Genomic DNA, 17940 nt, shown 5'->3' with positions numbered 1-17940 from the left:
GTGTTTATGTTGGAGGAGGTTGAAAGAGCCCCTCCGATCAAACAGCATTGGTGTCACAAAGTTGTTTAGCAGGTACTGCAGAGCACATCCATGCTAGTAAGCTATATGGTGTACATTAGGTATTGAAATCTAGGCTATCATAGGTGGCAGGGTCACAGTCAAAGGTTTGAAAAACATGAAAGACATGTAAAGACTTTCTTTTGCTGACATTACTAGTACATCTTGACTGTTTCACATCTTAACCTGGGATTCCTGTTGTAAAATTGATCAAAGGGGGTATAATTTTATGCCATATTTCCTGCATAGCTTTTGTAGAGGCTAGCAATGTGATTAATTGAATAAACACTGGTTTATTTTATAAACAGACCCATCCATCTTTATAGGTTGCTTTTGTACAGGTGTCTTTGCTTACATAGCTTGCCTTCTGGCAATGGTAAAAATGGAAAGGGTGACAGGCCAGCCTTGTACAACCTGAATCCCTGCTAATTAGGCTGTGTGCGTCAAGGAGAGGCAAACCTCCATCTGTCAATCTGGTTGTGTAATTGTTTTCACAGAGGCTGTTACGGACATGTTGCTTTTAAAGCTAGGTGTTTAAATCTGAGAGCATGCCAGCACAAATACATTGAGTGGTAACTTGAGATCAAAATGTGTGGTGTGTGGGGGATATGGAACTGGTTGTGACATGTAACCCCTGTAATTGACCTCAGTGTTTTAAAACTTTCATGCTGGAGACTTACTTCAGATCCTTTTATATTTGCATACAGGGTGTTGCTGTAGCATTTTCCTTGACGTTTGTTTTCCGACCACTAGAATTCAATTTACAGGGACTGCTGTCTGGGCTTAAACCAGGTTTTATTGCCTTTTGTGAAGGCTAGTGTCAGAGGCAATGACATTTTCACTGTTCAGCACAGGCTGTGAAAATCGGTTACATACAGTTTTTGATGTTAAGTATGTAAGCACAGAAGTACTGTCATTTATTTTAAAATCACGAAGAACATTGCTGTTGTGAATGATTGCCCCCTATGTTGTTTAGAGAACACAATAAGAAACTGGATGATGCACTGTTGTATGATGAAACATTTTTACATATAAATACAAATAAAACAAAACAGTCAAAGTATAAATTCAACAGTCACTGTTTTAACAGATCAGCATTAGAGAACCACACTAAATACATCCAAGCAGTGGGTCTACAGTGAAAGATGCTGGCTGTCCACATTCAATGCCTCCTGGCTTCATATAAATCACTAGAGACCAGACTTTTTTGTCCTAAATTTGATTGTAGTAAAGGGCTTGTTAAAATCCTTTGGCAAGTGGAGCCTTAATTAGAATCTTAATTCTCTCTCTCTCTCTCTCTCTCTCTCTCTCTCTCTCTCTCTCTCTCTCTCTCTCTCTCTCTTTTGATAAGGACAGGACACAGCAGTTGTTATGGATGTCCTGGCGCTATTGGAATGTCTGGGTGTCTCAAACGAGCCTCTGGCAGGCTTCTCAGTCAGGGAGGGTCCAGTGTCTTTGGCTGTAGACAATAGGGTATTCACTCCCATTCTTTCAGTGTCATCCGGAGAAAACAGAGAAACAGATTGTATCATGTGGCAAACAAGGATAAAGACAGGGAAGTGTTATTGTTAGGACGTTCAAGGGAATTCTGATGTGGTGCAGTTTGCTCCAAGAGAATATTGTTGGAGTCAATTGAAGATGAAAATGTTCTTAAAAAATAGCTTTACCTGTTTTAAGTAGATACAGGTAAATGTACTGTGCACACATCACTGTGATTGATAAAATCCACTTCACTGCTTTGAAAATGTGCTAACAAAGAGAGCTTGTTCAAGCATTCCAAGGAGCTTTTAGGTTTATTTTGATTAATATTTCATGAGACAGCCATTGAAACAGTATTCTTTTTACATTTTAAAAACTATGAAACCTGGGACAGACATAAACAAAACAATCTCTTTCTTAATGAAACAGTGCCCAGGGGAGCTGAGTAAGTTTGTCTCTATGACTTTGAAGAGATGGCTTTGTTGGCTTTAATGCAGATAGAAGTCAAAGAAGGGAAGGAATCCTATCCAATAGCCATGGCTTCACACCTTTTTTAAAATTATATTTTCTTTTTCTTTGTGTTCTGAACTAGTCAAGAAAAGGAGGACAGTAGACTTTCCACATAGGTCACACAGTTCAGTAGTTGAGCTGTGAATAATTTGAACCCCTCTTCACAGTTTCTAATTAGGATAGAAGCTAAGTAGTTTGTCTCAGGATGTTTCCTTTTTTTGGAAAGCTTTTTTTACAGTCTTCAGTAGCCTCAGGGAAGAGGTCAAGGATGTTACTGTTCTTTCTTGTTGGAAAAGACCACAGATCACTGTTAATGGTTTCTTTGCTTCCTCAATGCCTCCTGCCCCAGGCTTTACACATGGCTGAAACACTTAGCAAGAAGCAACAGCAGCTTGCTGACCTTCACAATTATGTGATCCTTAAAGTATGAGGTGTAAATAGTGTAGTAGCTTCATAAAACATCAGGAATGGTCCTTTTGATCAAACTTTTCTGCCATTGATCTGTTTACTATACAGTACTTAAGTCTGATCAGTAAAACAAAGTCTTAGGATATTGGATCACAAACCAGACCCCTTTTCAGGTGATAGTGTTTACTTGTTTGGTTCAGAAATACACAAACGGCTTCATCTTCTGCAAACCCCGAGCTTGAGCTGTAGTTGAATTCATCCTTGGTAATGTAATGTCACTCTGTCCTCTAGGTCTCTGTTGTTTAAACTTTTTTTTAATGACTGACCTTTCAAGCTAATGAGGCTGTACTGTACCGTACATGAGGTCAAATTCAGCACAGTCATACAGATACTGTATCTTCCTTCATATATAATTTAAACCATTTATCAAAAACAATAAATGCACACCATTATAATCTACAGTATGTATTAGTTACAGTGGTTTTAAAGTGCCCGTTGTGCAGTAGTGGAAACACACCAATAATGGTTAGTGGACCTGTGGTAAAGGGGTTAACTGACCTTTTTTAATGCAACTTCATCTTTATACAGTTTAAATGAGCCTCTCACATAGAGATTGTTTATTTCCAATTAATTCTCCAGCATGTCCACTTATATCAGAAATCAACTGTTTATGATAATATGCGCCTCCCATTAAAACCAGCTAAATACATAGTGTCATTTATCTGTACACAGCTATGATGCTTTGCAGATGACATCTGTACACATTCCTCCCATCTCTGAGTTTTATTGTCCTCCACCTCTCTTTCTCCTTGTCCCCTTGCTGTCAATCTGCTTCCCTTTATATCTCTCATTCTCAAATATTGCAGACGACCGCTTAATTTATGAATTCTGTAGGAAGACTGCTTAGTGTTGGGTTTTCAGTGGACTAATTTTAGGCCCCCTTGGCTGCGATCAGGTTTCAAAGGTTAAGCAAATGGCTGCCAGGCTTTCAGGACTAAATAAGACCTGAGCTGGCGGGTGGTTTGGCATTGGGGGCACTGATTTTTAATTCTAGCAATGGCATGTGTTGCTCTAATAGGCTAGGGCATTTCTATCTGAGATATGAAAGAATATAAAAGGTATATAGTTGATTTGATAGGATGTATTTATTACATGTTTTCTGGATATGGGGCAGTTTGGTCCAGTTGAGATGAGACAACTTTATTCTCTACCCCATCAAAAGCACTCTCAAGCGATGTCCCAGGATTGGAACTGCTTCCCCGTCTATCTGTTTAGTAGGTCTACAGTATGTCGCAGCCTCTGTCTGCCAATGCCTGCCTGTAGTAAAGTTAGTTAAGAATACTTGCAGTACCTAACACGATAATTATTCCCAGGGCTTTTGTGATCCCATGCTAGGAACACCTACTGCACCAGAGCGTGAAGGCTGTAATGATCAGTCAGTTCCTTATCGGGGACCCCTCCTATCAGACTCCAATGAGCTCATTTCTTCCATCGTAATTTAATTCTATGTCTTGTTTTTGTACACTAGTGGTCTTTTTTTTATTTTTTACCCTGGATAATGTACCAACCACAATGCCCATGAACATGGAATAGCAATAATAATTGTAGCGATAAGCTAATAATTATTTAACAATTTAATGTTTATAAATAATTAATGTTTAAATGCAAGCTTTGGAGCTGAATCCAGGCACTGACTCTCGTGATCCTTGATGGAAGGGGAAGTAGCTCATCACCATCAAATGTCATTGTGCATTGCGCTTCCCTGCTGCGTTATGGGGCTTGACTTTGTTGTCTGAACAAGAACGCTGTTAATTAATAGAGAACAAACACTGGGAGGCTGGGATAAAAGCAGCACTTTGATGTGAATGAAAATGCCTGTAGGAATTCAGAGATGGAGAGTGAGAGGGTGAGTTTCTCCTCCCTGTGCTAGGGATGCTTCTGCCCAGCAGCACTGCTCCATCACTCAACCCTGTGACTCCACTTAACATTCATGTGACTGCCTTTGTATCTGCTATCTGCGGCACACAAGCACCACGAGGCCCTTGACTTTAGTGCCTGTCTGTCTAGTATGTAACTCTGCAAACTAAGCAGCTTCCATCTTTGATAGCCATACTGTAGACCACTGGTCAAGCTACAAACAGTCAAGGTTGATTTTTTTTTTTTTTTGTGTGCAATAAGGACTCCTTTCAAAATGTGTCAGTCTTCCCCCAGCAGTCAGCAGTCACTTTTGAACGTGTACACTGATCAGTAGTAGACATTTGTCATTCCTTAAAGCTGTGATAACACTATGCTGATGGTTCAACTAGTGGGGCACCCACTATCATTTCACCTACCTAATATAGCTCCTTTGCATACAGTGTGTGTACAGTATCTGTATGTTAGTTCCTACTGTAATAAAGTGGCAATACTTCAGTTGTGTACTATAAAATAAACACAGTAATACATTTGCAAATATCTATTTTTAGATGGCTCTAAGTAGATTCTCAGATAAACATACTGCAGATAAGAGTTACGGGATTAACTATAGAACAACAGCTTTGTGTCTTGGGTCGGTAATACACACTGTAGTGTTTAATGTGTCTGGACAATTAGCATGCGGTACCAATTCATATACTGAGATTGATGGAAACGGATGAAGAGGTACTGATAAATGTATTTATAAACTGAACTAAATAGAGATTGAGTCATTGTGTGTTAAGAGATACAGATTGGGTAACTCAAAATGCTATAGCAATAGTGCCCAGGTAAGAAGAAAAGACACGTTTACTAAATTACATTGAAGGTAGCTTTAAATCCTGCTAACAAACCTCCATCCTGGTTGTAATCTCGTTTTAAATCTCGCAAGCGGAGTCTCCAATAGAAATGTAGGAATGTGCTGTCACTCAGTAGTTGGGGCGGGTTTAAAGTATTCAGAACGAGTCAATGATAGATGCGAGTCAGGAAGGCGGGACATTGCCCAGCAGCACTGGGAAATGTATGTATTATTCTTGTAGTAGGTTTTATTTTTTAATAGAAAAAGGGTAAAGTCAGCGTAAATTGATTAACCATTTCCACAGTTTTTCTGTTGTTTTCTGGTCTTTATTGGTTATCCACCGATTTCATTTATTTTGTATCCGGGGTGTTTTATCGTGTTATGTTTATGCCATATATGTTTAATCATATGGCATATTTGCATTGTGTTACTACTTGCATTATAATAGCCAACTCCCTAAGCTTTCTAAATGGAGAGGAGTGTATGCTTTGGGTGAGTGCACAGCTGATGTATGCATTCCCTTTGGGAGGTGGACGACATTGGTTTAGTAATCCCCTCTGTATAGGAGGGAGCACTTACCAAAGCAGAAAACTTTAGCACCAGTGAAAAGTAATCGCAACGTTTTGCTGAAAATTAATAAATCTCTCAAAACCTCTAGTAGACTGTAATTCAATAAGATTTTAAAACCTCAATTGTGAACATTTTTCACTGAAGCAAGTGCTTTGTTCTGGCTTAATGTCTTTAGAGTCCTCGAGCCTGCTGTCCTGATTGCCTACCTGCCTGTCTATCTGTAGCAAAGGAGTCTTGGATGCAGGAAGTGCTTTGAGAACTGAGGAAGTCCTCTTCCTGTTTTTGAACCAATACCTGGTGTTTCTAGTAATTTCTCAACCCAGATTAAACAGGAGTGTGGACAACAGGAAAGAGCCAGGCAATATCCTGGAGTGAATAGCATTGTGGGTGGGACAGTGAGACGGGGCAGGGATGATGGATTCAATCACATCACACACACACACACACACACACACACACACACACACACACACACACACACACACACACACGCAGCGTGTCCTAAAGGTGCAGCTGTGCTAGATAAATAGAAATGTACCTCAGTTTCAGTTTGCCAAAGTAATCCTACTGCTCATGAGTGAAAAGAACTCTGAAAGGCAGTTTTTTGTTCATTGCGGTTGGCAACAAAGCTTTTGTATTGCAGTCCAAGGGAAAGCAGTATACACTGCTTTGCTTTTAAATACCATTTATCTGTGCTGTTTTAATTATTGTATGCATTGTATTTATCATACATACTGCAGGGGGAAATACATTTTCTCACCCACACTATCATAGTGACAATTCTGTTTTCAGCATCTGGATTTTCTAATTAATGTTAATTAGAAGTAAGCTAACGATTGCTGTTACCTAGCAACTCCTATTCTCACTACTTTCGCCTCTTAACCCTTTAAAAGCTATGTTGCTTCGCTACTGTTTAAAGAAAAACCTTAACAGCTTATTGTAATGTTCCCAATAATGGCTTGAACAATGAAACATGCCTGCAGCCAGTATGGCCTCCTTATTTTCAGTGTTCAGGAAACATGTGTAATCTGAGTTTACATCCCTAATGATTGTTGTGTGGAGACCTGGTGCTTAACTAAAAAAGATCACTGACCACAAGATTACAGGATAAGCAGATCCAACCGGGTGTATTTTTTTAACCTGCATTGATTCAAGAAAGACCTTTGACTCAAGAAGCTGACCTCCAAGGCTTCATTATATGTTGATTTCTGATATATTATATGTCTACTGGATGATGGATTTGCAAGCAAACTCTGTGGTTGGAAATGTTAACCATCATCAATCAGTCTTATACAGTACCTTGTTTTTCTTTTCCATCTCCAGAGGATGTATTTTGTCATGAGCAATAACTGCTGACATAGTATTGATCTGTGTGTGTGTGTGTGTGCACCAGTGGAATAGCTTTCTTTAAATATGTGCATGTTACTAGCCTATTGTCTAATCAATGGCTAGCAGAATTAGCCTGGTAGCTTTATCTGACTTATTGGACAGTGTTCATGGTTTTTAATTGGATTACTTTGTGTGGCAGGTAACATTTGGAAAGCCATGGTTTTAATAGAAGCCACTTTTCAGCTGTTTATACAAAGAATATATGTTTGTATTTCTTGGAGAAGGAGAATTTGTTCCAACAGTGGAATTCATCAATAACATCTAATACTGAATAATAAAATAGTCACTAAATTAGTAATATACTAATAACATTGCCAAATGTTTCAACAAGAAGACTGTTCATGTCTTGTGTTATGCTACTGTATGCTTTATACTGTAAAAAAAAAAAAACAGGAACATGTAACACTCACAAGAAAATGTAACAATTAATTAAATGAGTTTGCAAACAAAATTTGTAAAATATACCAGCTGTGCAAGAGGATGTTCTATCCGAAGCCCTTGTATTTGGAAAAAAAACCATGGTGCTTTTTTTAAAACCACATTAAGATCAGTACCTGCTTTGCTTATCTGCTGTACCTGGCTGTCAACTACTGTAGGCTTAGAGGAGAAGTCTAGGATTTTTAAAGGAAATGCTGCATTATGATGAGGAAGAAACATACAAACAGGAACATCTATCTAAAAAGAAAAGCATTTCCATTGTAAGATGGCAAGCAGTCAATACTGGCAATAAAGTAATTGTAGCTAAAAATCTTAAGCATTTTTTTTACCCTGGTGTAGTATGAAATGTCATGTTTTGAATTGAAAATACATGTGGGCTATAACGTGTTTTTTTTAAACGGCACATTTGAGACCAAAAAAAAGAACATTTTATGGAACTGTTTTGTTAGCTACAATTACTTTAAGATTTTCCTAGCTTCTAAACTATCCTTTGATGAATTGTATCTGTGGGTCAGTGACAGGGCCTTTTTTTCTCCCCATACTGTACTGAATAGAAGTGTTTGTACTGTACAGGGTTTTAATAGTGGACCTCCAAGAAGCAAAGCCACAGTAGATCCACTGTAAAACGGAGAGACAGGTGCATAGCTCCTTGGATTGGCAAGAGAAGAGAAAACCTTACCTCTCAGCTAGGACCTGAATTTAGATATAATACTGTATATATGCCTCAGCAATTTTGTATGTATTGCCCTGAGAAACTCTTCCACACATTGATCTGCTATATACCCAGTTCTCTACTCGACCTTATAGAAACACTATCAATACCCAATGAAATTCTACAAGCTCACTGCTGCCTGAGTTCTGATGGTTACTTATCTTGTAAATAAATCGTTTTTATACTGTGTGTGTGATCAAGCATATAGACCTTCAATTCATGTGATAACCTCAAATAGGAATACCTCCAACCATGACGTCAAACAGCAGCTTAAAAAAAACACTCCTTGTATTGTGTACTGTATGCACAGCGAGTGCTCAGACCAAAAGTACGGTGTTCTTGTTATTAAAATCCTGAAACCCACAGGGGACTGAGCACGAGTCTGGTGTGTGGATATCTTAACCCCTTAACCTCTGGAATTGTAATACCTCCAATTGATGTGTCCCCTCAGGAATGCCTTCAATAACAGGAACAAATTGTACCACAGTAGCAATAAATCATAATTAACCTGTAATATGCATGTCAGATACAAAAGGCTTTTATTGATGTTGAGTTTGACAGAAACTAGTCCTGCGGTTAACTGATAGTTTGATTGGGAAAACATACCCTAGTTTGTCCCTCCCTCATTTTTTGTTTCATTAATCAAGGCACTGTACTATTGGTGCCTAAATTAAGAGATTATTTTTGCAGGTTGTCATGCTATAGTTCAGTTGACAGCAGTACAGGCTACAGTACTTCACTGCTGCTTGTTATAAATTAAGGGCCCCCAAAGTGTGACAGAACAGAGTAAAGCCAATAGCACTGACTCTGTCCAAGCCTTGTGGTACATGCTTCTGGAATGGATTGCATTTCTGGCCTCACAGGTTATTTATAGATAACATCAAATGCTTAAATCTCGGGTGCTTTTTTTCCTGTGACGCGGTGAACCATCTGTCTCTCAGATATCACCCAGAGCCCAAGAAATGAAAACCAGTGGTGTGCTGCTGTACTGTACTTACTCTTACAGGTCAGGGGAAACAAATGGTCTTGTCTACTGATAGATATCCAAGATTGACAGCATAGCCCTGGCACTTCCCTGGGCTACGGTTTGACTGGCAGCAGATTACAATCATTCATAAGCAAGTTTGGCTTTTTGCTTCCAGGTAAAGTGTCAAAGGTTTTCCCGTCCAGGTCTAAGATTTCTGTTTTGTTTGAATTACAAACAGCATTTCCCAGTCCACTTAAGTTCTGAGTAGGGTGCAAGTAGTCACCAGACTTAAGTAGTCACCTATTTTCAAAATTACAGTATTTCTCTTAGACACTAGGCTAAGTATAATGGGATGGCACTGCAATGTTTGAAAAAGATTGTCCAGTAGTAGTAATCATGTCAAAGTCTGCAGTGTGTTGGAAATCTGTCTTTGTTAAAACCTTAAGGTGATTTTGCTTGGATTAGCACCTTTGGGTAGAAGGGTTTAAACCTGCTAGGACATTTGTCCTGTCAGGGCTTGTGCTCTTGAATGAAGGTGAAATGGAGATGTGTTTTGCATAGGATTATCTGTAATTTATATTCCTGTTCTGAAGCAGCTCTAACCTAGTCGAGGAAATGTTTAACTGGAAGGCAAATGATTCTGCACTTAACCTCTTCTCTCTTCAATTTCTGCAATAGAAGAAGCCCCCTTGAGAATTAGACATCAAAAACAAGTTTATGGGCTGCTTTGGAGATTGGCGTCTAGTGTACTGTAGTTGTCAGATTGCTACCGCAGTCCTAGTAATAATAAGTTGTTTTTTTGTGTTGTACAGATACCGATACAGTATCCACCACTTAACACCGTACATGATTATTTTCGGGCAGACAAATTGTGTTTTGCCGTTTGCCATTCCGATTGATTTAAATAACAAAGGCATCATTTATACCGTGTTAAGCATGCCGTATATTTCGGGCAAACTCAGCTGTTTGGATCTTGTTATGTGTCATACACATAGATTTAATAAATAACAAACACACTGCTTATTATTGTAGTAATCACTCTTACTAATCCACCAATCAGCTGTTTTCACCTTGTTACCTTGCCATTCACATAGATTTCAATACAAAAGGCAGCATTTTACTGTAGTAAAAGCTTGATGGATCGATCAGCTGTTTGCACTTTGTTTCTGAGCGATTACCCCTGTACTGTACCTTGGATATTTAATCCCTGAATTGTGATTTTTTTTTTTTGAAAACTCTGACAAAGTTTGCCGCCCGGCATACTTGCCAAAAAAGACCGTCCAGATGTGTATATCACAGAGTTCTTCGCTGGAAACAATTTGCAGTAATGTAGCCTACCTGTACTATACATTTCTGCACTTGCATTACTTTTTGCACTTACTTTTTATTACATTCATAGGTTTTAATAAAAACATTTATTAGTGTAATGCGTGTCTTTATAAAGATTTTTTAAAAGCATACATGCTGTGGCAGACCTAAGGGCTGCCTATGCCTTTAAGGGTTTATTGGTCACATTGCACCCTTATTTTAAAAACACAGGGTAGAGGCATAGTTGGCCATCATCTGTTGGATAACACAGTGGAGACCGCTGAATTCAAACCAAAAGCCAAGAACAAACTGAAAAAGTTACCTGTCTGGAGTCTGAACAAATAAAAAGAAAGAGGAACAGCACTTTAAGAGAAGTGTCACTGTAAATGGTTTTGTTTCGTCTGGTTGATGCTGCAACATGATATTTTGTTTTGTTTAGTTAGGAACTCTGTGGATCTAGCTTGTTTGCATTTGGTGATTTTTAAGAAATATATCGGTTTTGATATTATTGTTATTATTTGAAGTAAATTAAAATGAAAAGAAACAAGGTTCTATAATGAACTATGTTGAACTAACTACTAACAAGTGAGTTATCATGATCACCACCCGCTTTCGATAAGCTGGGATATATCCATTTTTTTTTTTTCTGTGTATGTGTGCACGAGGCTGGAGTGGCTATTTTCCAGTGTCTGGGATTAGGATACTGTTCTGTAGGAATTACCCGACCGTCAGAACATGTTTGTTTTGTTTACTGTACTAGTGATTGGGGGACATTTTAAATGTCAGGTTATTGTGTGGGAGTTTATACCATCCATCGCTTACTGTGGGCAAATCACGATAATACAAACGCGCCCGTTCTATGTGTTTTTGTAACTTTTGGTGACAAAACATTCCATTAGTCCTGTTAGTTAACCATGTATAGCCGTTTGATCTCTTTATACAGCATTGATTAATAACAATGACAAGAGACTCAGAAATCTATAGAGGGTGCCTGCTTACCCCCTCCTACCTAGCGACAGTCATTGTCCCTGCCCGCCCCAGCATCCCTCCTCTGATATTGTGAACTTAGGCAGGCCCTGTCAGCTATACTGATGTCCATGGGTGCTTGGTGATTGTCTGTGAATATAAGGACAGTTGACCCTGGTTCCAATCCAGTGTGGTGTGTGTCTTTCTTTCTTTCTTTCTTTCTTTCTTTTGTTCTTTCTTTGCCACTCGGCAGGCTCACAATGGCAGGGCGGGATTGGGAGGAAATGGAAAGTTCCTTATGTCCAACCACTCCACCCTGGCTTGGCTTGGCCTGGCTATTGTCAAGGGGGAACAAAAGGATTTCCCCTCCTTTTTTTTAAAAAAAAACCTCAAGCTAAAAATAAGCGACTGGTTATTTTTTTCTCTGCATCTCTTCCCTATCCCTACAGCTGCTGAGAGAAGTATATGAAAATGTGTTCTGTAGGGCTGTATTCTTATAAAGCATAACCGTGTTGATACATTATTTGCAGCCACATGCATTCCAAAAATGCTGAATGCTTGAAATGATTTAGTAGTTCCAGATGGTCAAAATATTTAACGATTTTAGACCATTTATATGTACGTTATACTAGCGTTCAGAGACATTGTTGAGTGAAGTGACAAAGTCACATATATAAACTGGGCTATATAACTATAAATAAGACTCTGACTCAGTACCGCTCCTCTCTAAGAACAAAACCCACTCACTTGCTTCAGAAGCTGCCATGCCAAGCGGAAGGCGTAAGACAATTGTAGCACTAACTCTGCCAAGCAGCACGCACACACACCTGATTTTTATTTTTTATTTAAATGTATTTTTTCTGGCTGCTAACAACAAGGTCTCTGGTTACCAGCTACCTACAATAATATAATTTGCTGATGCACAGAGTATGGCAAGTGTATTACAGTAGGTAGGGAGTGTTTCTAATCATTCGCTAAGTGAAAAAATCCATCCAGCGTAACTCCTTGAGCACTGTTCTTGCCGATACTGCTTGCTCACTATCTGTGTTCAATGTTTGGTTTATTGTGAATATTTACTGATCCATTTATATTATCATTGTTCAATATGCTGCTCAATACATCATGTGACTCTTCTCCATTGCACAACATTGTTTGTTTACTGTCCCTAATACAGCGGACACACGCTGTATGTTAGTACAGTATCATTTATACAGTATGTTGTTCTTTGAATAGACTTGTCGAGGGGGGGGGAATTTATCCCATGATCTACAAAAAAGGAATACTGCAGGCCTAAAACAAATCAGTCGATGCTAATTGGACCACTCTGCAGTAGCTGTCAGTGCTTGGCCGATTTTATCAGTGGTGACACGTGTAACCCCAAGTCAAATACATAAGTAGTGATTTGAGAATTCTGCAATTACCTTTTGAAATGTGATCTTCTGAAAAAAAAAAAAAAAGAATACACCTTTACTGCGCTATTGTACCTAGTGTATTAGAACATGCTAATAATCTTTTGCCTTCTTCATTTACTATAGTGCTGCCCTAAATGACCAGTCACTCCAATCTGTGAGTTGTTAGAAATGGGCTGAGATGCTTTCATTCTAATCCCCAGCATATGTTCACCGAATGCCGGAGGCTGACGGGAGTGGGTACAGCTGACAAGCTTTGATTCAAACACGCCACTGAATAATGCAAGCGATGGAGGCACTGCCCATGTGGACATTCCAGTACACTAGATTGCAAACCCCTTTACAGGACTAGAATAGTCTTTCAACACGAATTACCTTTTACAGAAAGACTACCCTCGGTTAAACCAACAGATTACTTTCTATTATTTGCTGCTTGGTTATACTGTAGACAGACAGCTGTATGTCAATAATGGTTGAAGGTTTAGTTGAAAGTGGGCCTTCGGGACAAGAATACTCTTTGGCTTCTAGAATTGCTCTGTTTTAAAGGGCAGAGATAACTATGGTTTCTTGTTTATAAATCCCTCAACCACTGTTTGTTGTGATAAGGATGTGGTTATTTGCAGAACATTTCAAACCAGAGGCACTTTTTTTTTTCTCTGTGTGAAATTCAATAAACAGGAAGCAGCAGGAGGGACACACAGTTATTGGCTTGGCAAGGCACAAAGCTCTCTCTCTCTCCTCTCTCTCTCTCTCTCTCTCTCTCTCTCTCTCTCTCTCTCTCTCTCTCTCTCTCTCATGAAATCTGATCCAGTTCTTAACAAGATTCCAGGGATATCTATTTTAAAGCTGGGCGGCCGTAGTGATAAAGATATAATATATTACCAGGTTAATGACCTACTAACTCTTTGTACTGTGTTTCTCTGTGTATCTCTGTAAGAAATAAGTTCAATAACTATACTTGCTGCCACATAATCATTTTCCTGTTATCCCACACTCTGAATAGTATGTTATTTTTTTTTTTTAAATCTATAATTGTACTGTATTTTCACCATGGCACTGGTTCTCTTTTTCAAAATAACTCCACATGATCTTAATGTGTAATTTCCACAAAATAGATTAATACTGTAATGTGCACAACTCAAGCTTTCTAGTCTTCCCTGGCAGTGCTGGATGTATTAAAGCCCACTGATAATGTTGATGGCCTAATACAGTAATCACTTATCATCATTTTCTCCAGTTTATTATTTATTTTATTTTATTTTCTTTCCAGTATCAGTTACGGGGGAGCAAAAGCAGACTGTTTGTTTTCTCTGTGTTTCTACAAATAAAATATTAAATATATATATATATATATATATATATATATATATATATATATATATATATATATATATATATATATATATATATATATATATATATCAATGAAAACAACAAAGCATTTTAATCTGATCTTGTAGCACTCATGCTGATAGCTTTTAATACTGTTTCGGATGCAGCAATACCCTACACTCGTAGCCCACAGAGCTTGCATGCCCACACTGTTACACACTGTTGGATTGTTCTTGCTCAAGTTGAGTGTTGCTAAGTGCAGGTAATCAATTGATCTGTTTACACTATGGAGTGCTTAATTTGAGAACCTATACAAAAAAATCATTTTTTAAAGCTTGTTGAAACTATTTTTCATCATCAGCTTTGCCTTAACTTCAGAAAGTGTTACAATTCATAGTGCTAACAAAACAATGCTCCAGTAGGTATTCTCTAAATCTAATTATTAGAAATTGGCCTGCTTGCGTGAATGATACAGCAGGCCAGGCTGTGAAGTGGATTCATACAGCAGGCACTTTACTCCACTGTTATGCAGATGAGAACAGGATTCAGTGAGAGAAGTTAAACAATAGGTTTGAAGAACATTGCCAAAATTAGGTTAAATCAGCTCAACACCAGACATAAAAAAGATGATTCCATTTGAATAATAGGGTTTATGAAGGTATTGGATGCTTTCAGTTTATGCAGTGGCGTCACACTTTATTAATTATAATTGACATACTGCAGGCTAAATAAGAGAGTGCTAAAACATACTTATATATGTCGGACAAATTAGCTCTTTATAATCTAATTTAAGATGATACACAGTATAATTAACCTATTTTGATTATTTTAATAGGTATACAGTAGGTATAGGTATATAGGTAAGCTATTAAGTAACCAAATCAAGATTTTTCGGCTCATTTTCCTGGGCTGTTTTCTCACTGTCCTGTCTGAACACTCCTCGGACCTGATCTCAGTTAGTAGTAGCACTTTAGTAACAAGTGTTTCCATGTTGCCAACACGTGACTGAGAAACACAGGTTTTATTTTTTCACCACATAATTCAACAAAGGAAGTTGACGCTGGGAATACTATTGCAAAATGCTGTTTAGCAATACTGTTTCCCATTGTACTCCTCGGGTTACAGTACCTACTATGTGTGTATGGTAGAAGTAAGTGTATGCATGCTGACTTTGTGTGTGAGCATTATGTGTAGAATATACACTATAAGTAATATAGACTGGTTTCTAACCACTATCTGCAGTAATTCACCACAAACGTTCTTGGAGGACTGGCATGTGTTCTTTTGCACCAGGTTAAAAGTCTGCTTCACTTTGTCAACAGAGATTGTTAATCTAAGGGCTCCCTATTTTTATACCTACTTTTGAAACAGGTTTCATTTAATTTAGAAAAAAGTGGAACAAACTTCACCTGGTACAAAAGCTGGGTAAGTCTGTGTCCCTCAACAGCACATGAAGCAGAGCAACACTTTTTTTAGTATGGTAGTGTCGACAGCATTATTGTTTTATTTTTAATCATCATGTTGGTACGGAAAACCACTAAGAATGCAAACCCCTGATTGGCCTTACTGAAGACTGACTGCGGCTGTCTGACATATATTGAAAGCTCCACTTCCTCTAAATCATAGTTCACAGCACTAACGTCAACCCACGGGCAGGAAGCACTGACTGGGGACTTCTTAAAACCTTTAGAGTAAAATAAGAACAACTGACAGCATTTCAAGTATGTGATGTCTGTAAAATCTAAACACTAAAGAAATTGGCTTGACAAGAGTAAAATGGAGATGAATTTGAAGAGACTGAAGGAATATAAGCGCTCTGTGTCTGACTCTGCACAGGGTCTAGATGGCTTAGTTAGTTTAAAAGAATACCAGTGGTGTCAGAGTGGCAAGCAGAGGATAGATAAGCAGGCCTACTTGGATTTTGAAAAGCCTATTGATAGCTACAGGTGGAAGACTTGCACAAGAGTAAACATTAATGCGCTCAATCAAAGCATGTCTGAGAATCTGAGCCCACATGAGTTCGACTCTCCTAAGACAGTGGAGCATCAACGAAAAACATCAAGTCTCAATGTCTTGGTGGAGCCTGTCCAAGGGCCACATTGCTCTTCTGCCAGGCCAACACAGATCCCTTTTAGCCGCTCTGTGTCTGAGCCTGGTACGAATGCAGTCACTGAGAAGCCGGCACTGCGACAGGTCTACTCGGACGCAGAGCAGCGACAGCATTTCTTACAGGGGCTGTTTTCAACTGTGTCCAGCCGAGTTTCAAGGATTTTGAGCCATAAGCAAAAGCCTTGCAAGGGAACGCCAAAGGGAGGTAAGCTGAATGTACTCGATAGTGAAATGTGGTCAGGCAACTGCTGTTTGTTTAATATTAATGTTTTTTTCTTTGTTTTGTCCACGTAGGGAATCTCTAGAACTTTTATCTGGCTAAGTTAAAGTTAAGCAGACCAAATACAACTTTCCCTGACTAAACTTGAGTATGGATTGAGTGTATGTTCTGGTCTAGTAAACCTCCCGTCTACAGTACATACAAACCACACGCAGTTCTTACAGTACTGCTGAAAGTTTGACTACTTTAGTTCCACATTTTAATTAGATTAAATGTGGTGCTTGTGTGACTGTAATGTATTCTATCTTTGAATATGACCGGTGATGTTAATTTACGTAGTGTTTTCTTTGACAAGCCACGTAGAACCCTATTTGATGGGGCCAACACACAAATATCTGATCTGGAATGTATGATTTTAAACTCACACCTCCCTGTTATGTTAAGATCTATATAATATGTTTCACTAAAATAAATGATCTGTTTGTTTGTGAAATCTGAACTCCTACTGATCGTTTATTTGGGATGGGTGGTAGCTTTCTTTTTTTCTTATGAAGGTATTTATTTTCTTTACCTTTTGAAATCTGTTTTGTTTTACATCTGATATTCTCCATTAAGGATTGAAATTGTAATACACTATTCTATTCTGTGATTGTAAATTGTATAGTCTCATAACAAGTGAATTTTTTTATGTGAAAGTGTAATAAAATCTGAACATGTGATGGGTAATACAATAGCATGGACCAGCTCCTAAGCCTGTGTTGGCTTCCCATCTAAGCAAAGAGACTTGGTTGTTTAAGATTAGGCGAAGTTATTGAAGTAATTTATTACAAATATCAGCATATATTGGAGGCAATTGCTTTTTCTGCCCTTGCAGTGAGAAAAATAAGGAGTTAGTAATATAGCAATTATTTTCTTCAACACAGTCTTGAAGTTTAAAAATGAAAATCATTACATGCACATTTGTAGGCATAATCTTTTACTTTTTTTCCCTCCCCAATTTAGGTTAATTCAATCTTCCCCTCCCTTTGCCATATACAGTAATTGATACAGTGCAGTATTTGGTCCTGTGCCTAACATCATGACAACAGTTGTCAAAATTAGAATGTGATCCAATTCATTAGCACTGTGCATTAGACATGCACAGCCAGACAGCTGCCTTGATTAAATATGGAAGCTCCCAAGTCCGCTTGGGAAATGAACTGTACCAAGTCCACCTAGAGAGTCTGGTTCGCTTGCTAAACGTCAATGTGAATGTAGCACGTGGGCGAAACTGTGAGAAGTGGTTCTAGATTTTACCTATGTGTTGCATCATTT

The 17940-nt window shown here is 38.4% G+C and overlaps 1 protein-coding gene across 5 annotated transcripts in view; it reads left to right on the top strand.

Moving 5' to 3' along the window:
* Positions 1–17940, top strand: part of LOC117417043 (ras GTPase-activating protein nGAP-like) — an 89058-nt gene that overhangs the window by 7659 nt on the left and 63459 nt on the right. For 3 of the 5 annotated variants that reach the window (XM_059034889.1, XM_059034887.1, XM_059034886.1), the window contains exon 1: positions 15944–16611. The exons of 1 other annotated variant lie outside the window; for it this stretch is intronic. In XM_059034889.1, coding sequence (XP_058890872.1) covers positions 16074–16611 — 538 coding nt within the window. In that variant the 5' untranslated portion in view covers positions 15944–16073. Of the gene's footprint in view, positions 1–15943; positions 16612–17940 lie in introns of those variants that run through there. One more of the 5 variants, XM_059034888.1, reaches the window with a different exon arrangement.

This window comes from Acipenser ruthenus, chromosome 12, assembly GCF_902713425.1.
Source record: "Acipenser ruthenus chromosome 12, fAciRut3.2 maternal haplotype, whole genome shotgun sequence".
In the NCBI taxonomy this organism is placed as follows: domain Eukaryota; kingdom Metazoa; phylum Chordata; class Actinopteri; order Acipenseriformes; family Acipenseridae; genus Acipenser; species Acipenser ruthenus.
This window is presented reverse-complemented; position numbering and strand designations above follow the sequence as displayed.